The 15,286-nt window shown below is 38.8% G+C and overlaps 1 protein-coding gene across 4 annotated transcripts in view; it reads right to left on the reverse strand.

Annotated features, from left to right (window-relative positions):
• Positions 1-15,286, reverse strand: part of STAG1 (stromal antigen 1) — a 199,687-nt gene that overhangs the window by 125,922 nt on the left and 58,479 nt on the right. For 2 of the 4 annotated variants that reach the window (XM_037406291.1, XM_037406289.1), the window contains exons 4-5: positions 13,359-13,538; positions 332-428 (exon numbers count right to left, since the gene is read on the reverse strand). In XM_037406291.1, the coding sequence (XP_037262188.1) occupies positions 332-428; positions 13,359-13,538 (277 nt within the window). The remainder of the gene's footprint in view (positions 1-331; positions 429-13,358; positions 13,539-15,286) is intronic. The other 2 variants (XM_037406290.1, XM_037406292.1) reach the window with 1 other exon arrangement.

Genomic DNA, 15,286 nt, shown 5'->3' on the forward strand with positions numbered 1-15,286 from the left:
TAATTAAAAAATGAGGAAGAAACAGAAAGGGGAAGTAAAGGCATGCCTACCTTGATTAGCAGATCTTTTGTCTTCTTTTGCTGATGAGTGTCACTGTGAGGATTTGTACACTTTAGGATGATGACAGGAAAGTGAGAAAAAGAAAGGGTAGGCCCTTAACAAACATGCTTTAAATAAAATTATTCTTGAACGTAGACAATATTTCTATATAAACCATGCATATGAGGAGTAGCAATCCATGTGTATCCACATCTTTACCAGCATTTGCACTAATACATGTTTGTATGACTGTCAGATTTATTCTATACAACTTGTTTCCAACGTTCTGTACCTCGACATCCTGAACACTGGATAAAGAAGTTGATTAAATCCAGAAGTGCTATGTCCCTGTCTTGTTTATATGATTCAATCCAGTCGTCCACCACAGACTGTCAAGAAAAAAAGAATACTTATCAGAGACTCTTAAAAAGTGTTTTATTAAAGGCAAATGACTTATTATTTTCAGAACATAATTTTATAACTGAGCATTTATTTTGCACAATTATACACGTGTACAAATTCAGAAATCTATACACCTTCTCTCAGGGTGGAGACAGAACAAATATTGTTAGGGAACAGAACTATATGCATCATTTTCTGGTGTTATGATTGTATAAACACAAGTTCAAATTGAAATTACTGTAGTTCCTCAAAACTCTACTTACAGTATTCATCCAGTTTCAAAATTGTGTTGAAAAAACAAACACTGTGATTCCTTTCAGAATGACCAACATATATTCCCAGAAAACTGATGAGCAGAAACACTTTGGGATAAAAACTGATTTTATATTGCACAGTGAACATCTCTGTATTTATAAAGGCCAAAGTAGTGCATCAGTCATTCAGAAACACTGTACATAGTTCAGGAAGACAGAATGCAACAAGGAACACTTAGTAAATAAAAATAATGTACAGAAGTTGGTCTTACAGTGTTTGCGAGTCAATAAGCCACCTGAATCACAGTATATGGAGCTGAGTCACAGTTTCAAACTGCACTCAGAACTGCAAGTAGCCAGGAGATAATTTTATAATCACTGATACGCAGACATACCATGCAGTCATTATTATGAATAATAGCAGGGAGGAGGACAGAAAGCACACAGGTGTGAAAAATGTTTGTCATCTCATATATTAATCTCTAGAGACAGAAAACGTGCCTCAGCTTGATAAGAAAGGGCACTAAATGAATTTTGCCAGTCAACACTGAAGTGCAATCACAGCATCAGAAAGAGTTAATGGCAGATACACATCTGCAAGGAATGCAGCAAAGCCCATAGCTGCTTCCCATACAGATACTTTACCCCAGAGTTCTGACTACAGAACCCTCTCAGAGCTGTCCAGACCCACAAGTTATAAAACTCCAGATGTAGGTAAAATGAAGCCATGAGAAGGCAAACACAAAACAACTAAAGAAACACTTAAAAACTGTTCTAGGAAAGAAAGAGGGTTGTGTGAGGTCCTTCTTCAGCCTGCTTCACGCTTAAGGAAGACAAGTACGGCTGCCTTTCATGTCACTAAAATACAGTGTTCCAAGTACCTCAGTTACATAAACACTGAAGGTAAGGAATTGTGTATGTTTATTGTAACCAAATGCTATGTTTTATTTATTTTGTGAGACAAAAGAAAAAATCTTTACTGTTCCATACATGTGGCAGCATTCTTTAAGAGAAGTTTGATTATGCTATTGGAGTACACCTGGCAAATGGATTATTTTATTTTGGAGAGTTCAGGTTTGCAATGAATTTTTATAAAATTAATTTTAAAAATCCTGCATGTACACATCCACCCCACCACCACCACACCTACGCAACCAGCTTCCAACCATGCTGAAAGAACAAACATGAAAGACAAAATCCAAAGAATTCAGCCTCTTAGAAAAATCTGGCCTCTTTCTAAATGAGTAGATATAAAGACAGGATCTTGAAAAATCCCTCTGCAGTTGCTAGTTTATCCAAACTGCCCTGATCACCAGTGGGACTTCAGCAGGTGTATGAGAAAAGGGAAGTAGCAAGAGACACACACACAACTCTGAACTGAGCCAACCACTCTCGTTTAACACTGATCACTGTTCTCCTTAACCCAGGACAGGATGAGACGATCCATATTATTATGTTACTCAACAACCAGCCTGAGTCTCTAAACATTTAGTTTTCCAGGAAGCTTAAGCTTTTACAGGTTTTGTCTACCCATACACCCACACATGCATGCCCAGTAAGAGAAACAATCTTACGAAGAGGTTCATCTGCTACTTAGAAGAAATTAAAAAGGAAGTCTTGGCCTCTAATTCATCTTCCCACAAGCTGAGGGGACATGAAGCAGCAGCACAAAAGCAGTTATCTAGAACGCTTCGCTGTTACTTCATCCTGAATTTAGACCCGTTCCTGTAAGTATCAATCATTTCAATCAATCAGCAGAATTCTCCAGGGCACATAAAACCAAAAGTAGCCAAACGTAAAAATTATTTACTAGACCAAATATTGACAAACCTTAACAACCAGACTGCTGGTGTACTACCAGCTTAAAAGATTTGTTTGAACAGCTATATTAGTGGAGGTATCAGAACAACATGCAATTGCCAGCAGCTATTTTTTTCACTGAAGAAAATAGCAGCTGTGCTGGGTCGGACTATATGTTCAGCTGCCCAACAGGGCTTACAGATGTAGGGAGAAATATATGAATAGGCAAGAATATAACGATACTTCTGAATTACTCTCCCAGACCCTTAAGACCCTAGCGTATTTCTTCTCTCACGAACGTATCTGTCAAAACCAGGAAGTTTCATACCTACACCATCTTGCAGCAATGTGTCTTAATCATTCACTGCCAAAAAAGAGTAATTGTTTTGTTTTAAACTTGCAAATTGCTAGATCTATTTGATGCAACCTAATTCTTACAAAGAAGAGAAAACAAATCTGAAGCTCCTGTTTGTATTCTCCATGCTCCCGTCTGGTCACCTCTTTCCAGGCAGAATAATCCTACACTGTGCCACACGGCTTGAACAGAAACATTTCCATATCTTTATCTTTGCTCACTCTTGTCACACATCTCTTAACAGTTTCTGAAGTCTCCTATATTCTTCTTCAAGCCTGGGAAGTCTCAGATGCTCTTCCTGAGTGTTAGTAACTAGTTTGCCAGCATCTGAGCACTGTCCACAGCCTAGTTTCACATAAAACATTCCCTTGTAGAAGCAAGGCTGACCTGAGAGATTCATTTCTACATTCATAATTACTCCTGTTTCTTGCTACAACATACTGCCCCTTCAGCTACACCACCACAACTGTTTCTGGACTGTGCTATAAATATTACAAGTGAACCCATTCGGACTGAAAAAAAGGGGGAGCAGAGGGGAGAGACCTGGAGGAATATCTTTTATTTTTGTTTCTGCTTCTTTCAAACAATTATTCAATTGGTTTTTTGCAGCGCTACCTCAAAACCACAGCATCAGTGCAGCTCATCTCCCTTCTGGTATTTTTTGTCTCCTTCTACAAAAAGAATTTTGAGGGACATGCTGTGCTGTTGGGCACTAAGGGCCCACTCTGTCCTACCCAGTACAGCGCTCACATTTTCAACCCAGAACTATAATGCAATTCACAGAAAAATAAAGACAAGCAGCCGATCTCAAGACTGACGGACCAGACTCGAGGCAATGCAGTCTTCAGTGGCAGCAGTAGATAAAAACCAGCAAAATCAGAGGGAAGGTTCTGAGCAGGGAGAGCAGGCAGAGCAGGCAAAGCCTGCCTCCTGTGTCATCTAGCCCTAGCAGAGGATGGACAAAGCTTCAACTAGAATGTTGAATGTTTGGGTACAATTCCTTTTACCTAACTTCACATGCACAGCCCATGTAGTCACACAAGCTAGTCACTGCCTTCATCCTCTGCAGCGTGTACGTGTGCACACACATGCACACATATATAGAGCCAATATCCAGTGGAGATGGCAGCATAATCCACCCGTCTAGAGCAGGTTCGCAGTGAGACGCGATGGCTCCCGCTTAACAATGCTGGGGTTCACGCCAAGCCAAGCACAGGCACCTGACCTCTTGACATCAGTACAAGTCACGCAAACTGTATTCACCAATCCCTAAAAATAAGAGGGGTATTTTCAGGGTATCAAAATCAAAGTAACACCCACAGAACTATATCTTTCACACACACCCCATGCACATTTGGCACGCTTGTTGGTAAATTTTTTTAAAGATTACAGTTTAAGACAACAGGAGATAATGAAGCCAGACTACATATGCTACAACAGTTGGAACTTAATCAAACTGTTGACTTCTGATGTAACAGAAAAGAGCTATAAAAACTGAAAACACTAGGATGAAAAAATAAAAATTATACAAATCAGACCTAAAACAGAGGCAAGTATCAACTGAATCAAGAAAAAACAGCAATAATCCAAATACCAGGGAAAAGGACAAACACTAGCAGAAAAGAAATCAAACAGGCAATAGCGTAGCAAGTGGTGCAACAAGCAACCACTACCAGAAGAGGAATTATTTTGCATAAAAATGCATAGAGAGAAGGACTCCTATTAAAAACAAGGAGTTCTAACCAACAGTCCACAGGTTAAAGCAAACCCTCCAGGACGATTTTATCTTGTTAGAGCAGCCTCTATCCAGCCACCCTGTTTTTAAGAGCTTCTCAGACATAAGCAAAGAGCAAAATCAGGGAACAACCCACATCCAGTCACCATCTCACCCAGAAGCATCCTGCCCTGGCCCCCTCCCTGCCACCTGTCCCCAGTGCAGAACTGGTACTGCAGCAACGGCACATGCAGTGACAGGAGGAGGGAAGGACTGGTCAGCTCTTTGGAAAGGAGGTAGCTACAAGGAGGCTCCAGCCACCAGAAGAATTCATCCCCACAAGAGCCTTGTTGCCTACTTCTGCAAAACACTTATGAAAGACGGTAGGAATAGACTGCATGAGTTGTTTTGGTGGTACCCATCTGCTTCCAAATGTTTTTACCTTCAGATGAGAAGAGAGCATGGATTTACCATACGGAAACGTGCACTTGCATGCTGTGCATGAGATACATGATAAACTCAGCATTCCTGGGAAGCAGAAGATCTACAGTACACGTGCTACAGCACTCTGCCCAGGTGCAGGAAATCCATGCCTTTGGGATTCACCAGATTCAATGCACGTGCACAGGGAAAAGGCTCCCCTGACAAGGTTATGAAGCACAATGAATGAGAAAGTGCACAAAAAATTATTTAGCTTCTCATCTTCATTACCAGACTGGAGTGAGGCAAGGAATACTGGAAGTAAATTTTAAGCTAAGTAAAAAATTATCTAGCTCAGTTACATAGATAAAATCTCAAGATGACTCCAGTAACATCCACATGACCCCCTTTCACTTCCTGCTGTCAGAAAACACCTAGACATAAACATACACACATGTAAATGTACATATATATACATATGCACACACAGAGATGCACCACATCTGAGTCAGTCAGCATAACAAGTCCATACATGTTACAAAAACAAGACTCAAGCATTTTTTTTTAAAATCTGAAAATGCTTCTATTCTTAGAAGAACTGCGTGAAAAATCAAGGTCTTCTGCAAATGGCAGATGATGTATAGTACAAATGCATAGTCAGTACAGGAATTTTTAAAAGTCCCTAACAGCTTCCAAGAGAATCTCACATAATTTAACTCTCCAGGGTTTATGTAAGAACTATCATGCAGCACAATTCAAAGAATATGCCAAATAGGCAACCCTTTAGAAATAAAAACCTTAAAGCAAGCAGCAGAATAGATCCATAGCCTGAGTAAACAACTTAAAATCAATCACGGAGACTTGCAGATGTATTGACCTTCACATCTCAAAGTCTGCTAATAGGTAAATAGGAACATTTTATAGTACTGAAGAGAACCAGCAGCTTGGATTGCCAGTAAAAGCAAAAGTCTGATGCAATGAATGAAATAATGAAGCTAGTTATCTTATTACCTCCTGGAGGCTTTACAGCCATGAATCCATTTCATATTCCTTCAGTGCATGAACATTACTACATCCAGGAGCATTAAGTGCTGGAGGAACCAGAGGGAGGGACTAACTGCAGATGATACCTTGCCAGGTCATGCAAATTAGCAAAAAAACCCCAAAAAACCAGTCCCACTAAATATTAATGAAAGTTGATTTCCTAAAAGCTATTTCACAATTTAAATTAAGTAACAATCTGGCAGCAGTGCTACGAACACAAAGTGAAAACAAATGACACTATATACAAAGTGCACATTCAAGTGTAAGATCTGAGTCAACTATAAGCAAAGGCAAATCAAGTATAAAGAAAATTTAAGTAATCCGCCATTTCATACAGCTGATTGTGGACATGCTTCACCTACAGTGAATATGGCAGAACAAAAAATTACACCAGAACAGATGTGCAGTGTGTTTACATTAAAGGTAGGGAAAAAAAACCAAAATCAAAGCTTATACTAACATCTTCTGCCAAAAACCCAATGTTACTCAAATGAAATTCAAAGCTTATTAAAACAAAAAAGGAATGCACAGTGAAATTAATATGAATATCTGTATAAAGAACAGCCCAAAGAGAAGATGAAAAGCTAGAAGACATGCTTTTACAGAGAGTGAGAACTGAAGAGTACACTGACAATAAGAACACAGGAAAGGAAAGGCAAGTAGTGAAAGTCTTACAATGCTCTGCATAGAAGTTAAGTGAATCTGTGCAGGTATTTTAAGGAATAATAAAAGTCTTTTACAGTTAAATTTCATTAAGACTAAAGTAATTAGACATTTACTGGGGTGAAGGCAGTTCCTAACACATGAAAGTATGTGTAATTTTAAGATTGTGCATTAGACTTCAGGATGACTGGTTGCATTCCAAATCAAAGACAGTAAGTCTAATATATACCCACTGAAAAGCCTAATGTAAGGTTAATAAAAAGGAACTGTGTATTGAGAAGCTGCAATTTATTCTTTTACTTCTAAACATGGTCAGGTCATTTTAAATTATTAAAGACTTCACACTTTGCTACCACCTAGCAAGCACTTTCTGAAAAGCCAAAATGATTCTTTAAAAAAATATATATCTTCCTTTAATGTAAAAGTACCTGTTGGTTTTTGCACCATAAGCAAAAATATGAAAATCTGGTTTATGCAGTATATTCATACGTATGTAACTTCTTTTTTCCTTAAGAACAGAAAGGAATACAATCCTAGGAATATTTATTCCCAATAAAACTAAGCGATTCATATTCTTCATACAAAGATATCAGAGTTTGGTGTTTCATATAAATAAATATTTCTATGCAGCAAAGTGGGCATTAAATATTATGTGGGAAAATCAGAGTAACACATTATATGGAACTATTTGGGAGAAAAATATACTACTGAAGGATAAAATTGATTGGCACAATTTAACTGGCATTACACACATGCATAAAAGTTATTCTTCTTTTTGAGAGAAATTCTTCTCTCAAATGGATTAAAATCACAGGAACTGCCGAGGACAAGCACTCTCGTCACAGCAGATCCGCACTGCTCAGAGCTGCATTTCCTCACCTGCGCCCTCAGAAATGCTGGGTGGACCATGCAACGGCCTCACACCAAGCAGATTTTCTACTATGGTACAGAATTTTTGTAGGTGCTAATCTTTCACAATTGACCCATTATGCAAATTCCAAGAGGCTGCGTCTGTTGGAGCTGGGCCACTCATGGGCATAAATGGTTCCAAGGTGCTACAAAGCATCAAAAATACTCATGTACACTGAACATGAGAATACAAAAATCCTTAGAAGAGTGCAGAAACAAAGTCAGTCACTCCAATAAGAGAGCGCCATCAACTTACTAAAAAACATGATTCAAGTTTTTTGCTAGCACAATTTGGAAAGGGTTCACAGGTCACCCCAGACACTTAAAACAGCAAGAGACTTCTCCAGCTTTAAATATAATGGTATTTTCAGGTATAAATGCTTCTACACACTGCACCACTGGCACATGTGTTCACATTAACAGCAAAATCACTCTAGATCATCTTGCATCAAAAGAGAAAAGAAATCTTGTGTGATAACTGCAGAAAAATTAATTTGGTATTAAGGGATATCCTTCTATTTATTTAATGCTTTGTTTGGTGGCTAAATTGTTCCTAGTATAACAAGCATGGAAACATGTACCTAGTTTTGATTTCAATTCAGTAGCATACAGCCAAAAGCAAAGCAAAACTAGGCTGCAGAAGAAATCCATCTAGTAATATGAAAACAAAATACTAGTTTAAATGTCAGTAATAGCTGCAGATATTTTACCCTTTAAACTGTAGAGAACAGATACTTAAACTCCTAAGGAGTTTCTGAGACCGTTTGAGAAAACCCGAAGTTATTATCCGTCCTTCAAGTTGAAGAATACAGCATTGTTAAAATAAAACAAAGGACAATTAAATTAAAACATGCCTTTAACACAAAAACCATGGATAACACTTAATATCATATGTCTGTACATCATTAATCTTCAAAAACCCTAACTCCCTGAAGTGGCTGAGGCAGACACAAAGACACTAGCCAGCAACTACCCTACTTTAAGTAGGAAGAAGGGACGAGAAAGCCATTAAGGCTACTGAGAACATGGACACCATGTTCACCCTGAGCTACAAACAGTCAGGGGAGGGAGAATTCCCACAACATTTTTCCCTTCTTATCCTCATTCTTAACTGCTGTTGTCAGAGACAGGATATTCGCCTTCTGGTATGATCCAGTTACAGCTGCTCCGATGTTTTTAAGCTCAAGTGTACATATAAAAATATGTATGTAATTCTTCCTAAATAAGGTAGATATGGTGACGGGTATAGTCATTCTAATCGAGAATAAGTCTCAGCTGCTGCCAGAGATGGGTTGAATCAGTGAGCTGATCCAGCTGAAAAAAATCCAAAGTGTCAGGTTCTAATTAAACCCGTTTCTTGGTGTAACTACAAAACACACAAGAAAGGTGCAAAAAACATCAGCTGTAGGTGTGGGAGAAGGTGGGACCAATCTGTTCAACAGCAGCCTCAGTTTACCCAGGATTAAAGCAGGCATGGAACAATCCTTTCCAACCAGAACCACTGGAAAGACTAAGGAAAATCGGGATTATCTATATTGCATAATGATTATGTGATTAAAATAACTGTGACATAAAATTCCAGGGAGTTGAAAGAAGTGAGCAAACCAAAGCTTAATCCATGCAGAATGCGTTAGGAACCAGCTGATAAAAGCTTAGCAGTCACTGGGCCTTGTTCTCCTACCAACCTCCTTTCCCTGGGAAAAGCCAGCCCAAGGAGTGGCCCTGCTTTGCGGGGGGCAGCACCCAGTGTCTTCTCCAAGGCCAGTGCCACCTCCCGTGCCATCTCGGCCAGCCCAGTTCCCCCCTGTGATAGCCAAGGCACCGGTGACCACCAGGACAGGGGAGCAGCCACTGCAGTGAGAGCCAGGGGGAACAACGATGTTCAAAACTTGGGCTCTTCCTCTACGGTTCCTGAGGTTGCCCTCCCCAGCTGCTAACTAACTGTAACTAGTATTACTATTACTATAGAAAAATGAGGGTTGTAAAAGAAGCTGTTGGCTTAATGCAGGAATGGGTGTAATTCCATAGTGTGAGCTATGCAGGGAGGTAGTACGCAGACCACATGGTCTATTTCTGCCCTAAATGCCATGAAAGTATAAAAATTACTGAAATTATATAGGAAGTGCCATAATAACAAGATGCATAAAGACATATCAGCTCTTTGGAAGAGCTGACTGTCTTGCATTTCTGTATGTGAATAGCATCTCATCTGCAGCAAACTGCTGATGTCGATTAAGGGTAACTGGTAACGCACAGTATAGCGAGTAATCACGGCACAGGTCTGCTCACGTTTTGCTATCGAACACCTCTTAAGGTTATTGATGACCACCTCTGATGTTCTGGGGGAGGCACAAATCCCCTTTGCACGCGGGAAAGCAGAACACTTCTATGCTTGGTTTGACCAACACAGAAGCACCAGCTGCATTGCAGCTAATTGGTTGTAATTTACTTATAAGAAATTTTCAGAAGGAGGCCTAAATAAAATTTGAGATCACCACACGCTCTTTATTTCACTGCTGGCTTCATGCCAGGGTCAGAGACCAGTGTGGAAACGCCTATGAAGATTTAAGCTACAGATCAGCCTCCTGTCGTGGGGGCTCAGGTGGGGGAGCGGAGGTTCACCCACACCCCTCATTCCCGTCGGCAGGAACTCGGGCAGCTCAGCGCGCGAGAAATGGGGATGTAGCCTGTGCTGCTACAGAGGTTTAGGGTGGGGAAATACAGTGGATATAGCTGTCTCTGTAAAGTCATTCAAGGGAAAAAATAAATAAACGAGACAAATGACAAAAAGCAGAAGTGTGTCATGTTTGCCTAAGAAAAAAAAAAAAAAAAGACCCACAGAGCTGAAAAAAGCTCTATGAACAGTCTAAATGGACTAACAAGATGTACCCACAGAAAACACGAACAGCAGGTCATATCACACTTCGTACACTGAGAGTTGCCGACAGAAAAACTTGTGAAGCAACTAACTGTACAAAAGGTTACAGAGCAGATTAAAAAAACAGTGACAACAATCCGATACCAACTTCGTGTAGGTATCAAATCAATTCATAGAGTTCAAATGAGACTTAACACCAACACAACTAGCACTTCATAACAGAGGCAAAGACTTACATGCAAAGGGCAGCTCCGAAGTTACATACACTTGAAATACAAAATATTAACCTAACTTTGTTTCACTGTAAGAACCAAACAGCAATAAGCCTGAAGAGAAATAGTAGATGAACCCTGCTATGAGAAGCAAAATAGAGGACAAACTTAAAAGAAGTGAGAACTGAATTCAGCTACAGACTTCCATGAGTTGGCAACACACAAAGCCAGAAAAATCTAACAACTACAATAAATCCTGAGAGCAAACAGCAGGGGCAGATAGATCAGAAATGAAAGCAGATGCTTCCCATGTAATCTCAGAATATATTAATTGAATTTTTCTGGGTTTTCATTGTTGCAAGCACACATAAGAGTGCTATAGAAAAATGTAGGTTCACATTACGGGGAAAGAACTAAATATCGAGAAATAATAGGCTCTGACAACTACAAATATCTGGCACTTGTCTGAAAATTTGCAATACTGACAAAATTGCTAAAATTGGCCACAAAAAACCTGCACCAAAGCTATGAAAAACAAAAATGCCAAGCTTTCCTAAATGTTACATCACAATCCCTAAGCTATTAAGGAAAAAGTATATGGATGCTAATAAGTTTGGTTTATAGAACCTTGATTTCACATGAGATTATTGTCCAGAAGTACAAGTTAAAAAATATTAAATCACAAATTAATTGCATCCTCTTTCCCCCTATAGGGTTTCTTTCTTTCTTGGTTTTGGGTTTGTCGGGTTTTTAACCAATTTTACCAATATTTTACAAATTTACCAATAGTAAAACTTTCAAAGGTGCACAAGTGACACGTACTCTTGAAATTATGGCTCAAGTCATTTATGCCTGTTTGCAACCCAGGCCTTCAAATAAACTTGCCTATTCCTTTAGTATTTGCTATCATTTCTCCACTGCTTAAAATGTGCTGTCTACTTCTTTCTCATATATGTAGGCTGGGCACATTTTAAGCACATGCATGCACAGGTATGTATGTACTTGTACGTATACACAAATATAGACAAACAGACCCACCTACCTATGCATATACAAATAGTAAATTTCTCAAAAAAAATCCTTTGTATTTGAATTCCAAACATTTCTTAATACAAACGTGCAGACAATTTCTTTTTAGAATTTCATCTGCAGAAGACTTCTGATGGCATCTCGTTTGAAATAGATGAAATGTATCAAAGTCAATTCCACACACACGGAGTCATCAAATATCAAAGCAATCACCCATTCCTTTTCATTTGGCTCCTGCAAATATCAATAACTCTAAGACAAACATGCTACATAAAGCATATTGTATGTTCTGTACCACAGTAAAACCAGAAAATAAACTCCAGATGTTTCCTCAAATCCTGCCAAAAGCGAAATTTGAAAAAGTGTTGAAAACCAAGCAAAGTTAGAAGCCCTGACTTACAACACGTAGGAAGAGAAGGCACAAGGAATCTGTAGCTTTATTAGGAGTAAATTTGTTCTGTCTTCACCTACTAGATAAGAAGGGTCAATCCTGAATAACTGTAAATAGAGCAACTACAAAGAAAAAAAACCCTCATTTTCTTCCTGTTTATTACTTCTTTAAAATTATCTCTCAGACCTTCCACAGATTTGCGTCTGGGAGAAAATTTCCAACAGCTTTCACTCATTTGGAAGACAAGGTTCCTTTGGGGGTTAATTAGACTTGGCTTTTAGCTACACTAAAGGTAATATTGAAAATGGGACTTGGCTATTTGTTTTCCTCACTTATTATTTTCTCATGTTAGCACCACAAAGTCAAAACTAACTAACTGATATTGCACGAGTCCTGCTTTGTTGAAATGCACAGTAAAGGAGGTTCGCTTAAGGCAGTCCTTCGGCAGCAATGACTGTTGCCTTCGCACTGCACCGGACAAACAGTGTTTTAGGCCCATTGTTCCTCCTTTGAGTGCCAAAAACAATAGCTGGAGCACAGTAGCTTAGTGAAAGCATACACGCACTGCGAAAACAAATCATCTATAGAGGTTCTTGGGGTGGGACTCATCTGGCCCAACAGATCCTGTAAGACCTCTGAAATTGGTCAAAACATGAAGGAGTAAGAAACACTTTCAGAGGCAACTCATTACAACTATCTTAGATATTTATTTTACATTGAAAAATTCACCTTCAACACCTGTCCATCTTTGTCCCTCAGACACAGAGGAAGTCTAGGCAACTAGTTTAGCCTTCATCTGCTGCTCTGGTTGGGACAGCAAGGAGAATGCAAGCTACAGTGCAAAAGTACTCAAAACTGCTTGTGTCAGCAGGTATTTTTGAAAAAACAAGCAAACAAAAAAGCCTCGGATCAATCACTTACCATATACTTTTTCCTCATATAAAACTTATTACAGGATATTCTTTAATGGACTGCTTAACACAGACATGTATTTTCAATTTGGAAGTAATAAACACAATAATAGAGAATTTGAAATACATGACTTTCTGATCTGGTTTTAGTCTTTCAGAAGTATGTATGACAGTCCTCGATCAAAGCACATTCTGTCCCTATATCATACACAGACAGGCTATTGGACAGATACAGGTTATGAAAAAATACAATTGATCACAAAAGCGTAGCTTAGACTGAAGTCCTACAGTCGGGCTATACTGAATTGTGAAGGGGTAACACAATTAGTTATTTTACCTGCATAGCACTCTTTCCCAGCTTAACCACCTCAAACAAAGTGACAGGGTCCCCTTCTCCATTCTGCTGAGGGTGGCCATTAGCTCTTCCACGACTTGCTCCTCTAGCTCCAGATTCAGAACGACCCTTGTCTGCTGGAGACTTCCGCGGTTTCTTAGTGGCAGACTGGGCAAAGAAAACCAGCAGAAGAAAAGTTTATTATAGCTATATCTGAAATCACTCAATGTATCTTTATCAATTACATGTAAATATTACACACACGTTTATACACTCACACATGTATATACACACAAATATCAGAAAACAAGCCAGGCTGGAAGGAATCTCAGGAGGTCTCCAGCCTGACCTCCTCCTCAAAGCAGGACCAGCTACGAAATGAAATTCAACTAGGTTGCTTAGGGCTTTTTTCAGTCAGGTACATATATTTTTATTTATCGCCAGCTGTTGAGGAACAACTTAAAAGCCATTGTCATGTCAAGGTAAGCAGTGGTGAATTCCCAACTCTGGAGCAGCAGTTCACATCAATACCCATATTAGTCTTACTTAACACAAAAAGATGCTTGACAACATGACAACTAGGTAAATAGTAGCAAATTACAGACATGACAGCAAAAGTGTTTTATATTGGCACACAAAATAAACTTTTAGAATAACTAATTAACTCTGGAAGACAATAACTTATTAAAAATACACTTGCCTTGTTACCATTCATGTTCTGCATTTTCTCTTTTATACAATGTTTACAAGAAACTGTGTACATAAAGTCAGCTCTTCAACTCAAATTAAATCACTGAATTTATACAGCCAGATTTAATAGATCATCATAATAGCCCCTTAGTTTCAAAACTTTATGAGTTAAAAGATTTTCCCAGTGAACCTAAATTATTTAATGTAAATTTTCCTCTAGATTCATCAAGCTTATAATCAGGGGGTACAGATCCCATTTGAAAAGCCACCTAGTGAATGGTTTGCTCTGAATTTAAGTCACCTTATGCAAACCAAAAAAAAAAAAAAAAAAAGTTTCTGGGAAGATAACGTAAGATTCCTGCTATGACCTTACTTCCATATTCTATTCTTTCTCCCTACTGTGAAGCAGACAAAAGCAAAAGCTGCCATTTTCCACATAACAATAAAGCTATTTTGAGAAATTATGTTAAACAAAACAATATGCAAGCAACTTGAAGATTAAATTTAGGACAGTATCCTCATGGTACCGTTTACTCAAATATACAGTCAGCCAGTTTGTATTAAGCATTTAGTAAAGAACATTAAGTCAACATTTTTGGTTGCATCTTCTAGTTGCAGACACATTAAGAATTTTCCTGTAGAGGAAAGTGATCTAATTTCTGGACAAGAGCTGGCAGAAGACAGACCTGCAGCCTAGCTTTCCTCTTACTTTAAAAGGGATCACTGCTGGTGGGGACAGAGAGCTAAAGAAAAGCACAAGGTAAGGTGCAACTGCAACTGCCTCTTGCAAATATTCAATTAAGGACTTGCATACAAATGCAAGCTGGAAAGCTTGAAATAATGGTACAGTCTCTGCAAAAAGTTTTTTTGATAACATCTGCATTTATGATCAAAAGAATACGCGTTCCTCCTCAATGAGTTTTTAAACATGCAAAGCTGCCTTTATCATCAAGAAAGCCATCAATACGTGAAATGTTTGAGGTCTGCTGAGCTCCAAAGAGACACACTATCACTATTTAATAAAATGGCAAAGAATGAGAAGTAAATTGACTCTTTTGAGACCTATAATCCATGTGCTTATTGAATCTGCGTGACAGTAAGCCATAAGCAGTTCAACTAGCTAAAAATACTACTAAATGAAAGCAGGAATGCAAGTTGATGCCCTCCACAGAAGCTAACGCAAGCCCCCTCTATACTCAGTTTTTCTCAACATGTCATTCAAAAGGAGGCATTAAATTCTG

Source organism: Falco rusticolus, chromosome 13 (assembly GCF_015220075.1).
Source record: "Falco rusticolus isolate bFalRus1 chromosome 13, bFalRus1.pri, whole genome shotgun sequence".
NCBI classification, from domain to species: domain Eukaryota; kingdom Metazoa; phylum Chordata; class Aves; order Falconiformes; family Falconidae; genus Falco; species Falco rusticolus.